The sequence below is a fragment of the Marmota marmota genome, unplaced genomic scaffold, assembly GCF_001458135.2.
Source record: "Marmota marmota marmota unplaced genomic scaffold, marMar, whole genome shotgun sequence".
Lineage (NCBI taxonomy): Eukaryota > Metazoa > Chordata > Mammalia > Rodentia > Sciuridae > Marmota > Marmota marmota.
This window is the reverse complement of record NW_025999969.1, coordinates 2752982-2769743: the sequence shown is the minus strand read 5'-3', so window position 1 is coordinate 2769743 and position 16762 is coordinate 2752982. Positions and strand designations below refer to the sequence as shown.

The 16762-nt window shown below is 41.8% G+C and overlaps 1 protein-coding gene across 5 annotated transcripts in view; it reads left to right on the top strand.

The window, feature by feature from the left end:
* The window catches only part of Dgkg (diacylglycerol kinase gamma), a 199803-nt gene that overhangs the window by 44950 nt on the left and 138091 nt on the right, over nt 1-16762 (top strand). For all 5 annotated transcript variants that reach the window (XR_007347933.1, XR_007347931.1, XR_007347932.1 and 2 more), the window contains exons 4-6: nt 6274-6439; nt 7006-7068; nt 15865-16035. Coding sequence is in view for 2 of the 5 variants with exons in the window: in XM_015499958.2 (XP_015355444.1) it covers nt 6274-6439; nt 7006-7068; nt 15865-16035 (400 nt within the window). In the remaining 3 variants the exon portion in view is untranslated. The remainder of the gene's footprint in view (nt 1-6273; nt 6440-7005; nt 7069-15864; nt 16036-16762) is intronic.

Genomic DNA, 16762 nt, shown 5'->3' with positions numbered 1-16762 from the left:
CACCTTTTACTTCTCTCCTCCTTCTCGTTCCTTTCTGGCCAGCTTAGCCTACCAGGTGCTGTCCAGCAGGTCAGTGTTGATGTAGCCTCAGTACCATTGCATTTATTGTGTCTTCTTCTTAGAATGTTCCTCCCCAACATCTCCACGAGGTTCATTCCCTCACTTCAACTCCTTCACATCTACACTCAAGTCATTTTCTTGGTGATTGTCCCCTTCTTTGCCCAAAATTTGAAGCCCTCTTCCCTGACCCTTCCTGTCCAAGTGCTTTGCTTTATTTTCTTCCTTAGTGTTTCTCACCATCTGTCACACCATATCAGTTACTTAATTAATTGTTTGTCTCTCCACTAGAATATATTTGTTCATTGCTGTGTGTCCGGTGCCCAGAAGAGTATCTGACTCATAACAGTCATTTGACAAATATTTGTTGAATGAATAAATGAATGCAAGACCGATTCTATTTCCAAATTCAGTGCACATTTCTTGGGTGCCCAGGCATTATGCTGGGCACTACAGAAGATAAAAAGATGAAGAAGCACAGTTTCTTCCTTCTGGAACTTACTCTTTACCGAAAGGGTCAAATTCAAGAGACATGACCCCAGAGTCATGTAATCTTAGGTTAAACTTCTACTTCTGCCATCAACCAGAACGTGATCTTATAAGAGCTTTCACCCCTTTGAGCCTTACTTTCCTCATCTGTGAACTGAAGATAACAAAACATAAAAATCTTTAAGTTTGAGCATGAGGCAGTTTTTGCAGCGTCACTTTACAGGACACTTTAAAAAATTGCACTCTTTACTACTCCTCTTCTATCACCCTTTCGCCAGGATGCTTTAAATTCAGCTCCCTTTTCCCTGCTCCTGGGTTCTTTTATGAGGGCCAGAAAAGGGACAGATCAGAAGGATTAACTTGGGGAGAGGCTGGCCACTTACTTATTCACATTGTCATCCATTCAACAAACCTGAGTCAACGCCTTCTCTGCTGGACCCTGGGAGTGAATCAACAGAGCCCGTGCTCTCTTGGGGTGCACCTGAGAGGAAGTTAAAAGACACTAATTGCTGGGAGAATGAAGCAGAAGGGAGGTTGCCAGAACAGGGAAAAGAATGAGAATACACCATTTCAAAGAACATTCCTAAGGAGAAGCCATGCAGAGAAGATGGCAGAGCCAGCAAAGAACTCAGTGCCCCACACCTTCCACCCCCAATGAAGAAAGCAGGGGAACAAAGGCTGGCGGGGGCTGCTAATCAGCCTGTTTTCTCCAGGGACTGATGCATGGGAGGAACAATTTGGTCAGGACCACCGCGGGTGTGAGCACCACGGGAGCTTTCGGAAGTGGGGGCAGCTTTTTTGTTGAGAGCACGTGGCCACCCCCGCCTCCATCAGGGCTGGCCCCCATTCTTTGTAGGCCTGGCACTGCTGCATCCCAAGGGAGCTCTGTCACTCTGATTTCATTCTTTCACAAAGAGCACCTGACTTCTGGTAGGTGTAATGTCATGGCATGGGATTGGGAAAACAAGAAGGGTTTAATTTCTCCTGAACTTGATGGCTTGCTGCTGCTAAAATGTCTCAACAAGAAAAGAATTAGCTGTGGGAAGGGGCAGATTGCTAGGAAAGCTGAGACAGGAATCCAAAGTTTATAGAATAGCGAAGCTGTATCTGGCCATCATGAATGTACCCTTGCCTATTAGCACCATAGATCCTCTGGAGGCTAAACCAGTGACAGACAGCTAGAGAGGGCTCAAAACCCAGCAGAGCAAAATAGGCAAGTGGCTTGGTGATACTGTGAGCCTAGACTCAAGACACATCAGAGCCCAGATTTCAGCTCTGTCACATATTTGTGATCTTGACCAAGTTATTTATGTCATCAGAATTTGGTGGGGTTTTTTTATTTTTTTTAGTTGTAGATGGACACAATATCTTTATTTTTATGTGGTGCTGAGGATCAAACCCAGTCCCTCACACGTGCAAGGCAGGCGCTCTGTCACTGAGCTACAGCCCCAGCCCTCAGAATTTGTTTTATCCAAAAAATGATAATAAGAGTCTGGCTGGCACTGTCATCCTGAGAAGTCAAGTGTCCCATGCTTGGTGAGCCCTCTCTCTCAGTCTCCTCCCTTCTTCACCTGGGTAAGATGAACCTGTTCTCTTGGAAATAGGTTGCAACAGCTGCAATGGCCCAGCTGCTTCCTGCATGGAATTTGCTGCTGCTGGGGGAAAAGCAGAGTTCCTTGGACCTGACAATGAGGGTGTAGTGACATTCCCATAGCACTCCAAGAATTGCCAGTGGACCTCCTAGTGGTTGTTAGGTAGTTTTGGTATAATACCAAGCCACCCCCTCCCACTCACACATTCTGCATTTACTAAGTAGCTACTCTGCCCCTAGCCTGTGCTTATAAACAATTTTCTTGTAAGCCAGATATCCTTTGAGGATGGCATGCAGTGACTTACTGAACTTATGGTTCTTGCGGGGAATGACAAGTAGAACTTTGCCAACCCTGGAATCTGTAACAGAGACAGTAAAGATCTGGCTTCAGGTTTTACTCTGCCTCTAACTAGCTGGGGCAAATCACTGAATCTCCTGAGCCTGCATGGCATGAGGAGTCCCAGTCCCCTCTGAGCCTTTTCTGGTTTGAATGTTCTGTGTTCCCCATTTATTCTATGCCATTCTGTTCCCTGGGATAGGGACATGAATAAATGGGCATGAGTTCCATCATTATTGTTTTCTCAGTTCTCATGGAACTCACCGCTTCTGACCATATATTATTATTTCAATATCTTTATGGTATATGTAACACTGTGTCTCTTGAAGGTGTGAACCTATGTCTGATTCAATGGTGTGTTCTGCACTGGTGCTCAGCCCAGGCACAAGGCCATTCCTGAAGTGCACCAACTAGGAACCCATCATCCATTCAAAAACCTATCAAGGCACCATGATTGGTGGTTTAGGGAATATAAAAATGAAATACAACAGATACCTTAGCATCTCTACCTTCTAGGAACTCTATATCTAGTACAAAAAAGTAAGATATGTCACCAATAACTAGATTAATCAGAGCAGTATATACAAGTGTCACAGAATAGGAACCAGGGTTCAAAGTGTAGGAATTCAGGTACAGGAGAGCCTCTCGGGCTTCCTTGAGGAAGTGGTAGCTGGATTGGGCTTTAAATCCTGGCTAAAATGATGATAGATGGAGAAGGAAGTGGTTTATGCTGAGTGAAGTTCATAGAGGCTTGGCCAGGAAAGAACCCAGAGACCAGCATGAACAGAGTGCATAATTACACATTGGGAATGATAGGAGAAAATACCAGAATGGTCTGAGAGCTTGAAGTAGCTACAAATTCTGATTGGAGTGGATTATACAGGAGGCTGTGAATTCCAAGTTCTCAGAAACTCCACAGAATGATCCATTGGATCATAGAAACACTACTTCTTAGATCTCCTATTTATATTCGTTTTTATTTCATCTAGTTTCCTTTTGCATGTATTTTATGATATGTAGTACAGACACACAGTACTACATCAACTGATTACAACTCTTTCTTGGGCAATTAGAAGTCATAGAAAATTTGGGGAGCTGGGGCTGTAGCTCAGTGGCAGAGCACTTGCCTAGCATGCGTAAGGCACTGGGTTCCATCCTCAGCACCACATAAAAATAAACAAATAAAATAAAGGCATTCTGTCCATCTACAACTACAAAAAAAAATTAAAAAAAAGAAGTCATGGAAAATTTTTGAGTGGGGAAGCAATCTTATCAGAGTCACACTTTAGGAAGTCAATCTGGCAAGCATGGATAGACAGACGGGAGGACCAACAGATGGAGGTGAGGAAGGAAGCCCTGGAGAGGTATTGCAGCGGTCCCAGTAAGGTTCACGAAACAAGTCAGAAACTGGTGATAGTAGCAGGGACAACAGACATGGAAAAGGTTCAGATATGACATACATTACCAAGGAACAGTGGACAGAAGGAAGGGACAATGACTAGTCTTAGGTCATTGAGAGTTCAAAGATGAGTCTAGAATATTGGGAGAATTTCTGTTGTTGGCTAGTTTAGGGAGGAAGCTAAAGTTTAAAACTTGAGATCTTCTAACCAGCCACCTTACCTTGTTGGAAAGAGAAACTGGGGCTCAAAGAATGTGATAGATCTGAGACCATCGGCGGGTATCCTGAGTCTCACACTTATTTTGTTTTTTCACAGCATAATGTTAGAACTTGTCTAACCAAACTAGCTTTTTGTTAAATCATTTAGTACAATCTGTTTTCCAGAAATACATCATTTCAATAGTTCTCAATACTATTAACCAAGAAATTAACAGTACATTTTGGGATTCAAAACTACAGCTTAAAACAGTCCTGTCAATTAAAATAGTTTGAAAAGACAATGCAAAAGAGCTTTTTGAAACAAGTTAATGAACGCCATTAGCAAATATTCCATCAAATCAAAATAGAGAATGAAGAGAACCAAAATGGAACAGAAAACAGAGTTTCAACAAGGAAGATTGAAATGCTGTCATGAAGCCAAAAAATTAGAAAGTCTAAAAAGAAATGTTTGAATATATAACCTCCAAGACAGCAGGTTCAGAGGTAAAGGGCTAGCACCCAAACTGAATGGGATGAAAGCAGTAAGGGGGGCTAACATGGTCTCTTTGGAGAGGTGGGAAGGAAAGGTTAAGAAGGATGCTCTACTAGTTCCAGCAGGCAGCGATTGCTTCAGAACGGTGACCATGGAGCAAGCTTGCTGGTAGAAGTCAAGCAAATGCTGGAAGATGCAACCAGAGACGGACATGCAACCAGTGGAAGAAGGGGTCACCTTGGGTGAGTCACACTCGGAAGTAGGAGGAGAAAATTTTGTACTGGAAAAAAGGAGAAGGATGTGAGAAGAAGGAACATTCTGAGGTGATGTGGCTGTGAAGATAGAGAGGCACAGAAAGAGCCTGAACCAGGGAGACACAGACTCCGGAATAGAAAAAGGACAGAGATGGATAATTGTCACAATAAATGGAAATCTACCCGTTCTTGGTTTCCTTATTCTTTATCTAACACAGCTTTCTTCCCCCCAGCAAAGGAGATCTCTAGAACAGTCCTGCCTGGAGCTAAATACAAATTGCTTGATGAGCTCCTAGTAGGGTAGGTAGGGATCATTGGATTGTAGGGCCAAGACTTGGAACCTAAACTTAACCATTCACATACAAGTCAGCTCCTAGTTCTGAGAAGGCTCCCAGAGCTCCCAGGGTGGACGAGGGGTCAACATTTGGATGGGAGCACCAAGTAGGCTCCCCCCAAGGGGATTTTGTTCTCATGGCTGTTATTATTCACCAAAACCAGCACAGCAGATTTTGAAGTAGTGCTTCCTAGGCTGATTTCCAGGAGCATCTGCCGATTTGATGAAGAATCTGATGCCATGAAAGCACAGCCAGTGATGACTCACTGCACACTGTTGTTGTCGTTGTTGTTGTTGAGTGTTTGCTGAGTGCAGCAGCTCTTTCTGGCACGGATGCTCTCAGCCTGGGACCAGAAGCCAGGCGGTACCGGGAGAGACGCAGCAGGGAAAGGGTCTAGTTTTTGGCATGTCTCTTGGTTCTACCTTCTGTCCTTGGCTTCCTACTCTTCTCCTGGTGCCTAAAACCTTCCCAAGGACATGTTTCGAGAAGCAGCTGAGCCAGACACACATAATCCCCTGTCATCTTGGGATCTGCCCAGGGAAGATCAGAATGATGAAAATAATGAAGGATGGAGCTTGTTCTTTTCTCTTCCTGGTCTCTCCTATTTTCTGAAACCTGAATACTGAGGAATCACAACCTTTAAGGCACAAGAAGAAAATCGAGATACCACAGAGGAACCATTTGTTTCCATCATGTTTTCAACTGAGTCCTTCTTCCTCTTAGCTGGGATTCCAGGGCACTCTCCGAGACCCTGTTCTCTAAAGCCATACTCCTCCCAGACAAAGGCAGAGCCCTCCACCTCCAGAGCTCACTCGATTACCCACTTTTTATCCAAATTTAGGCCACATCCTATCTTGTTACATAATCCCACTCTGGTTTGGTACCCCGTTGAGCCCCGATGTGCAACTGCCCGTGTTTTCTTACATTCCCACCTCCTGCTCCCTGTGCCTGTCATTCTCTGTCACCTCCCTGGCCCTTTCACTCCTGTCCCCATCACCTCTACTTCCTTCGCTTCCTTCTCCATTTGCCTCACCGACCATTTTCCTGCTTCCTTTTCCATCTTCCCTTCCTCCCTGTTCCTTCACTTCCCTCCACTGACTTTTCTTTTTGTCCTTCTCAGCCAGTTAGCTATGATGTCTTCAAGCTGTTCATGAGAGCATACCTGGAGGTAGACCTTCCTCAGCCCCTGAGCACACACCTCTTCCTGGCCTTCAGCCAGAAGCCCAGACATGAAACTCCTGACCACCCAAAGGAGGGAGCCAGCAGCAGCGAGCCCAGTGGCCCAGGTACATGGACCAGTTTTCCCCAAGGTGGGAGGATGTGAAGCAGCTCCAAAGACCTTGTCACAAACACAAATCTGTATTTCGAGAGGGTGTCCTGCGCATAGTAACTTCCCCGTGGGGTGAGAATGAGGATCAAGGGACCAGGACTCCTTTCTTATAGGACCTTACAGGAAGTCCTGTTTGATGACTCCCTTGTTAAGAGGAATAAAGATGAGAATAATTCCTGCCCCTCAGGATCGGAGGGTAGGATGGGGGGAAGAGAGAACACAGACTAACAAGTGGCAGTAGGAAAAAAGCCCTCAGCAAAGATTCTAGTTTATAAATGGAGCATATTCAGCCCATGTCCAGGTAGGACTAGAGTAGGAAGGAGAAGGCATGGCTACTATCTTCCTGGAGCTTGGGCTGCAAGAGGGGAGACAGCCCACCCCAATCAGTGAGCATGAACCAAACTGAAAGTGACCCAGGAACAGAGACAGAACCTGAATGAACATTTCACGTGGGAAGGTCCCCTACCTCTCTGTACGAAGCTGGAAGGCATAAGGTGACCTTTAACTCTTTTTGTTTCCCAGATTCTAATGTACAGAATGCAGATAATGCTGCTAAAGCAGACGAGGCCTGTGCCCCTGATACTGGTGAGTCTTTGGAATATAAGATTTGGGGAAGAAATGGGGAATACTCATCCTTGGGGAGAGCAAGGATACCTAACTGCCAATTTTTGTCTCCACACAATTGTATAACTAAAACAGATCTTTCCTTATGATGCCTTCAGAACCTTCATCTCTGGGGCTCTTGCCATCTGAATGTTCTAGTATTCCAAGATTAGGTAAAGGTCTTGCTTCACTTGTCCTGGAACAAATGTTTACCTCTGACAGGTCTGCCTGCCCAGAGACAGCAAGCATTCTCAGGAGAAGGGTGGGTGTGCTTTCCTGGGTGTGCACACACACAGGGTTGGCTCAAAGGCTGAGATACAGATGATTCTATCAATGGATGGATGAAGAGGGTATAGCAAGAGTGAAAGTATGCCCTGATTGACTTTTTAAAAAATATTTTTTTCGTTGTAGATGGACACAATACCTTTGTTTTATTTATTTATTTTTATATGGTGCTGAGGATTGAACCCAGTGCCTCATATGTGCGAGACAAGCGCTCTGCCACTGAGCCACAATCCCAGCCCATGATTGACTTTTGACAATAAATAATTTACATATTTGGTTATATAAGTTGGAGAGTTGCTAATGAATTTAACAAGAGGAAGCCAGCTACAATTGTTTTGAAGATATATTTGCCATGTACCTTTTTATTACATATTCCTCTAACCATCATAATCATACTTCACACATGAGGAACAGAGGCTCTAAGAGATTATATATGACAAGATTATATATGACACTTGTCTAACCTCAAAGTCCCTGCTCTCTTTCTCTCACAGAGAGAGGAAGCAGTGGTTTCTCTTGAGGTGCCTAATGGTTTACTGCTATGTAAAGGTGCCATTTTGGTTAGTTCCTGAAAGAATGATGAAGGCTATATGCTTAATGGGGCTATTGTAGTGCCTGCTGTTCATAGGCCCTCCCCTGGGCTGTGACAGATGTGGAATCTTCCTTGATACACTTATCAGTAGAAAGCCACTTCTCTGTGCTATTAACAGGCCCAGACCCAAGGCAAGAAGCTCCTGAGAAAACTGGAAGAAGCAAAGATTACCATCTTTGACTTCCGTCCTCATGTCCAATACAAATTTCCTGATCATTTTCAACCTAAGTTTTATCAGGCAATAGAGCATATTGGTCAAGAATCTGGACTTCAGAGTCAGACTGCCTGTGTTTGATTCCCAGCTCTGACATTACCTAACTCTGTAACTAGGGGGCATGTTTGAACAATGTCTTTATGCTTAGGTGTCCCGTTTGTAAAATGAAATGATAATATGAATTTATATGCAGACTAAGTGAGTTAGATATGTGAATGCTTTGAACAGTGCCTGACACATATAACATTAGTCTTCAGTTCAACAGTATTAGCCATTATGATTCAGGCTGCCTCTATTCTTAACTCATCATGGTCTGCCAAACTCTCCTTCAGTATGCACCCTCAGTCTGCCGGTGTGTCAGCTGGGAATCCTGTTTTCATGGACTCTTTCTCCCAGGTTGCTCCTGAAGCTTCAAATATAAACCTAAGAGAGTTGAACCTTGTTTGCTATAGATTTTATTTTATAGAAAATACAGGTACATGATGGTGAACTCAAGCACTTGGGATGTGCCTAGGGAATAAGAATGTGGTTTTATTATATTTTTCATATGTCTACCTATATGTGTGTATATATATATATATGTGTGTGTGTGTGTGTGTGTGTGTGTGTGTGTGTGTGTTGTATGCAAGACAGATAAGAGATACTACAACTGAAGGAGAAAGAGAACCAATTGTAACAGAGATCCAGGAATATAGTTTCCTTAAGTGGACACTAAATATAGTTTTAGTCTTTATTCCAGTCATACCTAAAAGGAAAACTATAAGGATTATGGAATTTTCATTGTTACACTAAAGGAGAGATGAGATTTTTAAAACTTCACTATGGATGGGAGCAGAGCATGGTTTGTAAAGGAGAGTGGCCTCTGCGATTGTATGCTTTGTAAATTGCAGGCTGCTCATGGAGCCCCAGAGAGCAAGGATGAAGAGCATGAGTGTTTCCTGATGCCTTTGGGGACCACAATAGAACAAGACCTTATAAAAGTGTAGTCTCAAACATGCCTGCTCAGCACTCCACCACCCATGGTTAGGCCAAAGACCCTTGATAAATGGACTTAAGACATAAATAAGTCTTACTTGGAATAGAGAAGACATATTCTGACATAAATAATCCTCATAGTAAGAAAAAAGGGAAAAACAGAAGTTTCGGGATTTTAAACTCCTAAAAAGAAAAACAATAGTGAGAAACACCCTGCCCCAAACTCTTAGTCCAAGTATCTGGTACCTCAAGAGGAATAAGGGAGAAACTACATTTCATTCTTGAAGTTTGGAATTTTCTGGGCAAGGTATGTTTTAGTGGCTGAAGATTTTGAGGTATCAAGGAAGAACTTATAGCAGAGAAGCCATTATGTGATATTTGAGAAAAGATAGTGGATAACCATAATGGAAGTTGGCTGATTTATGGACCCACCATGCTTATTTTAAATAGCTACATCATTATAGAGCTAAAAGAGAAACTTCCAAAGATTTCTCCTGGAGAAGTGATTTGTGATGTGCCATTTTCCTTGCTTATGGAGAAAATCATGTGGTCAAATCATGAAAGGCCAATTATTTGATTCTTGGTCCAGGGGGAATGTATAACATTGTGTTTTGTTGTTTTCTTCTTTTTTTCTGAGACTTGAGGTTTAAAAGAGAAAATCCTTTTTCTGCTAGGCCCCCTTCAATAGATGTCTTAATTAAATGCCCCTGTTCTTCAGAAACAAGAATCAGGGCCAGGCAGATGCCACACAGAGGGCCTCTGCCAGCAGGGAGGAGCCAAGTCCTGGAATCACCAGAGATTAGACCATCTGTTGAAAATCCCAGCCCCTTCCTGGTTCCCAGGAAGAAGCCAGAGGAAGAAACTAGATTCTCGTTTGCTATGACCTCTCACCTATCAGATCAGTCTGCAAGCTCAGGTCTAGCACAACCCTCTTTAGGTTATTCATTCCAGAGCTAGTGAGTGCATGTTTGTCTCCATAAGGCACTTAGGATGGCTTGAGTGCCAGAAAATTTTTTGAATACAATGTTAAGTGAAAAACAAATCTGTGAAAGATGGAGTCCAGTCATTGGCTCAATCTGTCATTGTCATGATGTCAGCTCAGGAAGGACCTGGGCAAAATGAAGAGCTATAGTTTCCTGGGTTGTATTTAGTTTCTTATGCTATTGAGATATTTCAGCAATTCAGAATGTTGAAGTCTCAGGGAAAGCCCTATTTTGGAGAGTTTCTGTTCTATTGTTTTTAGTTTTCCTCAATTATAAAAATAGTTTACTTACATTATAGAAAATTTGAAGAGTATGAAAAAAGAAAAGAGAACAACAAAGATCAGTGATTGTTAGAGGTTGGAGAGGAAGGGATAAATAGGGAAAGCACAAAGGAATTTTAAGGCAGTGAAACTATCCCATATGATGTGACAACGTGACGATACATGTCATTACACATTTATCTAAATCCACAGCATGTACAACAACAGGAGTGAACCCTAATGTAAACAAACTATCGATTTCAGATGATAATGATGTGTCAATATAGGTTCATCGACAAATGTTCCATCCACTCTGGTGAGGGACCTGGATACATGGGAGGGAGGCTACACATGTGTGGGAGCAGGGAGTGTGCAAAGAATTTCTGTACCTTCCTCAATTTCACTGTGAACTGAAGCTTCTCTTAAAATTTGTCTTAAAAATAAACGAAAAGAAGCAACAAAAATACAATGATACAATTATGTGTGTGTGTGTGTGTGTGTGTGTGTGTGTGATTTCCTTGTAGGATTTTTCCACTTATTTTTTTACAGAATCAGGATCAGACTGTGTATATAATTTTGGATCAAGATTTGTTTTTCACTTAACATTGTATTCAAAAAATTTTCTGGCACTCAAGACTTAAGAGAAGCATCAGTTTTAATGCAAGCCTCTCCTCTGATAGATGAAGATAGCAAGGTTGGCTGTAGGGAGTAAGCTTATTTGTGCAAGATCATACAAAAGTTAGCAGAAATGCAGTACAAGTATCCCTGTCCTGCTTCCTGCCTGGTTCTCTTTTCACTATGTTACATCTCCAAATGGAAGGAAATAAATAATACAGAGACTAGGGAAGAAAGTGGAACCAGGCAGGGCCACCCAAGAACCTTCACATGAAAGGATTTATGATGGCACCAGGAAAGAACCTCTGTGATCTGGAAAAGGACATTGACTGTTTTTTACTGGTGGGACCTGAGGGATGTATTCAGGTGGACATAGGTTAGGGATATTTCATATAAGGTGACATAAGGAGGAAGGAGAGCAATGGGACAGTGTCACAGCATCTCCATACAGGAGTGAACACTAAACTCAATGAAAACGAGAACAATGGCTCAAGATCCACACATAGCTCTAGTGATGCAAGGATCTTCAGGAAAGGCTGTAATCAAGTTAAAAAAAAAGTTTTTTTAAAGTAAAATTGGCATAAAATAAATTGCACATGTATATATATTGCACATGAATAAATTGACATGTATTGTAAAAATCAGTACAATCATCAATATAATGAATATATCCATGATCTCCAAAAGTTTTCTTTATAATTCCTTTCTCCCACCCTCCCACCTCTGATCTGCTCTCTGCCACTGTGTTTTAGATTGCATCATCTGGATTTTATATAAAGTGAATTCTATACCATGTACTTTTGTTGGTCTGCCTTGTTTCACTCAGCATAATAATTTAGAGCTTTATCCATTTGTGTGTATGAATATTTTAGTTGCTAACTAGTACTCTAGCATATAGATGTTCCACAATTTGTTAATCCACTCATCTATGGATGGACATTTTTCTTTCTTATTACATATAAAATTGTTATGAATATTCTTGTACAGGTCTTTGTTAGGACAACTTTCATTTTTCTTGGGTAAATAGCAAGCAATAGAATGAATGGTATAATATAGTAGGTACTGGTGTACATTTAACTTTATAGGAAACTTTCAGACTCTTTCCAAAGTGGTCAAACCATTTTGAATATCTAATAGCCATATGTGAGAATTTCTGTTGCTCCATATCCTCAACAGCCAATGACAGTCTTTTTATTTTTAGTTATTTCTATGCATGTGGTGGTATCTCGTGGTGGTTTTTGTTTACATTTCCCTATTGACCAATGATGTTGCACATCCCTTCATATGTTTAATTGCCGGCTGTATATCTTCTTTAATAAAGTGTTCAAATCTTTTCCCCATTTTTAAATTGGGCTGCATTGAGTTTTAAGAGTTCTTTACATATTGTGGATACAAGTTCTTTACCAGGTATTGTGACTTGCTAATATTTCCTCCCTCTCAGTGACTTGTCTTCTCATTCTCTGTCTTTGAAGGAAAAATAGTTAATTTTTATGAAACCCAATTCATAATTTTCTGTCCTTTATGAATTGAGCTTCTGGTATCATATCTTAGAAATCTTTCCCTACCTCAAGATCAAAAAGAACTAACATTTAACATAACGGGGCTTCCAATCCTTGAACATAACCTATCTCCTTATTTCTTTTGGTCTCATTTAATTTCTTGGCTTCATTTTGCTAGAACTGTATTAAGAACTTTGTACTTATGTTCATTGATATGCATGTTCTTTTCTTGTATCCTCTTCAATTTTGGCTTTAGAATAATGCTGGTCTAATAAAGTGGGTAGAATTTCTACCTCTTAAATTTTCTAGGAGAATTTCTGTAGAATCCATGTTATTCCTTCTCTAAATGTTAGGTACTATATATTTTTGCATTTTGACAGATTTGTTTTGGGGTATAGTTAGGTTACTTGAAAATAATTTGGTAGGGGAGGTCTAGCTTTTAAGTTTCTTGGGCAGAAACAGAAAGGCCAATATTGCTTCACTATTAAGGAAAAACTCTTGCGTCCTCTGCTGACGATTTGGGGGTTACAGGGATTATCTACCTAGATGACGGGAATAGACATTATTCCTGATTCTCCTTGCATTGCAGAGCTTGTTTTTCTAATCCTGGTTCTTTCCCCTCCTCAGGTAGCTAGCGAGCTTCCTCACACCATAGCGCTAACTACCACTCAGCTGAAAAAATTGAGAGTAACAATGCTGTTCTACAAAGGGGACCTTCTATATATGTCTGAAATTCTCTCTTGTGAAGTTTCCTCTGCTCCAACGCTCTGCTGTATGACCTCTGCCACTTTGGGCTCCCCATTCTCCCAACCCCATCTCAGCTCAGAGAGACAGCCAGGTCTGCCTGGGTTTCCCCTCCCCTAGCACAGCCCAGGAATTCTTTCCAAATAGTAAGATGTGACAATTGTAGGGCTCATTTCATTTGTTTTCCATCTTCTCAGGAATCACTATTTGCTGTTACATGTTATTAATGCCCTAGGAATTATTGTTTCATGTTTTCTGTCCAATTTTTAGATGTTTTAGGTGGGACTTCTCCAGCAGGTATCACTATCAAGGCGGTCTCTGTGTGTGTGTGTGTGTGTGTGTGTGTGTCCATGTTAGTCAAAGTTGAAATCATTGATAACATTCTAATGGATGAATAATCTGAGGATATAGCAAAAACTTGGGGTATAAGTAACGACTCAGAACAAAGGACTTCTCTCATTTGTCTTCTACATTATTGCTATATTTTTCCATGACTTTTCCTTCACTGGTGGTTTTAATATTTCTGTTCATATATAATTTTATTATAATCCTCCCCTATCTCACTATCCCAGTTTTTATCTCATCCAGTTGTAGTTCCATCTCTACTTGCTCACCCCTGAGGCTTTCCACTCTAGTTTCATAAAGTTTGTATCTCTCTATACCTATTGAGGGTCCTGTCCAGTAGGAAATTATGTTCAAAGATCTGATCCCCTGAGACTTCAGAATGAAACATCCTTTCCTTATTTTGTAGCTGTTACAAGCTCCATCTTGGTCTCTTCCTGGAGTTCTTTATAGCACACAGAGTGCATCTGTCTCCCCTACTATCCCTTTGACTCCCTTCAGACTCACAGTCTAAGCCCCAAGTCCTGGTAGGCTTCCATCTAACACAGCTCTTCTGGCCTGAGATGGAACGTTGACCCCCATTGCTTGGCTCTTTGGTTCTCTGAATGAAGACAGTACAGGCCACATGGACTTCTCCCACAGGTATCACTATCAAGGTGGTCTCTCTCTGTGCGTGTGTGTGTGTGCACGCCTGTGTGCATCTTCAGCACACATTACTTGCTAAAGTTGTATTTTTTGGTGGTTTTAAGACACACAACATGTATTTCCCACTGACAGTCTTCTTTTTCTTCCCTGGTTAATTGTTTTCTGGGATCTGTACGTCCTGCTGGGTATAAAGTGAATCATTTCTGATGGGTATCATTTCTGAAAGGCTGAGGAACAAGAGAAGATACTCAAGGTACCTCAAAAAGTAGAATTCACGTTGGATGAAGTGACACATACCTGTAATCCCAGCGACTGGGAGGCTGAGCCAAGAGATCACAAGTTGGAGGCCATCCTCAGCAACTTATCAAGCCCCTGTCTCAAAATAAAAAGGGGCTGGAGATGTAGTTCAGTGGTTAAGTGCCCCTGGGTTCAATTCCTAGTACCCTCCCCAAAAAAAGTAAAAAAAAAATAGAATTAACATAGTAAAATATAGCTGCTTGATTTTCTTATTAGTATTAGATCTTATATTTCTGAACTAGAACACAGTATGGAGGAAACAAAGAATTCTAAGAGGAAAAATTTTAGAGGGAAAACTTACTGTATTCTTGGATTACAATAAGTGTATTAGTCAGCTTTCCATTGCTGTGACAAAAATACCTGAGAAGAAAAACAAAAGAGGAAAGATTTATTTTGATCCACAGTTTCAGAGGTTTCAATCCATAGTTGCCTGGCCCTGTTGCTTTTGGGCCCATGGTGAGGTGGAACATCATCTCAGAGAAGAACTGGAACAGATGGCCTCACCTCCTTGAAGTGAGAAGTGAGGTTGGTGGATGAAATATAGTCCCCAAGGCATGACTCCCAAGGACTCACTCCTTGCAAAGAGGCTCCACCTCTTCCAGTTTCTGCCACCTTCCTTTCAATTATGAACCCACCAGTAGACTGACTAGTCCACTGATGGGATTAGAGCCTTCATGACCCAGTCACTGCCCCAAAGCCCCACCTGTTGACATTGCTGCATTGTGGACCAAGTCCTCAACACACGAGCCTTTGGGAGACATTCCAGATCCAAACTAACAATAAGTCACGTTCTACATTTTCTTTATTCAACTGATTAGGCTTGCAGTTAGTCAGAGTTCTTCCTAGTTTCTGGAAATTATTCAATTGTCAGTTCTACCGTTCTCTATTGAGTATTCATCTCTTTGTCTTTAAATGAGTTTAAGAATAAAAGTATGAGTCTATTGGTGACTACTGATGACTTTCCATCTTGAAATGCCAAAATTATTTCTACAAGTTGAGTGTGTTCCCAAAAAGTAAACTAAATGACACTCACTTATAGACTATTAATATTATCAAGAGTCACTATCATCTTTTCTGAAGATTTACCAAGAATAGATGGATTTCTTACGAGGAAATAAACTCTTAAAAGGGTCAGAATAAAGTCCAGAGAGTATGACCTCCACTAACTGGATCTCTAGGACCACTGATTTGATCATGTTTATGTAACTCAAGCTTTTGAAGACACCAATATTAAATTCTTAACCTCTACCATGAAGAGACTGGGGAAACAAAGAGGGTTAGTACTAAATAGAAAGTGTCTTGAATGCTCTCCTTTTTCCTATTGCAGACTTGAAAATGGTGGAGAAGCAAGCACCATCTAAAAACCAAGTGGCTGCAACCCCCCTGGGAGCACCAGCTGCTCCGTCTTCAAGCCCAGAGTCCCCCGTAGTGTACCTGAAGGATGTGGTGTGTTACCTCTCCCTGCTGGAGACGGGGAGACCTCAAGATAAACTAGAGTGTAAGTATTCACCCTCTCAAGGGGGCTTTGGTTATTTCCTAGAGGAGGATCTGGGATCCTGTCAATCATTCTTTAACACACTGAAGATTGATCTAGGCTCATGGATATGGGTCCTACCTCTTTGGGGGAGGTTCCTCTGTCCTACTGCCAGCAGGGATAGGAACATTTCCTAAAACCCACCCTAAGACACAGTGTCACTTATATATAGGGTAGGAAGGGCATCTAAGTCGTTGGCTGTGAGAACAGAATTTGGAAAGGGGAGAAGGGCTCATCCAGGGGTCAAGACTCCTTTGCTTGGCTGCCAGGGCTTTCTGAAACTCAAAAAAATCTAACTCAAAAGCTGCTGCCTCCTCTGATGGATTTTTCAAGGAAAAATCTTCAATATCTGACCTCCTTTCCTCCCCTAATTCATAAATAAGCGACTCTTTAACCATGAGGAATTTTTCCCCTCTCCCTTGGGCTCTAATTGACCTCTGTCATGGTAAGGTTTATTTCCATTTCTCCCCCACTCTCTACCCACAAGCTCTTTGGTCTCTGGAGAAAGGGGATTAATTAATTGGAATTGAACTTGATTTCATGGTGCTACAAAGATGGTTTCAAAAACAGATATTCACAAAGAGAGTAAGAGCTGGGGCAGAGAGAGCCTGCAGATTGAAGAGGACTCGGCCCAGGAGTTGTTTCACTGGCCTCTGGAGCCTGCGGGCATGCTTTTTAGATGGGGGGGGGG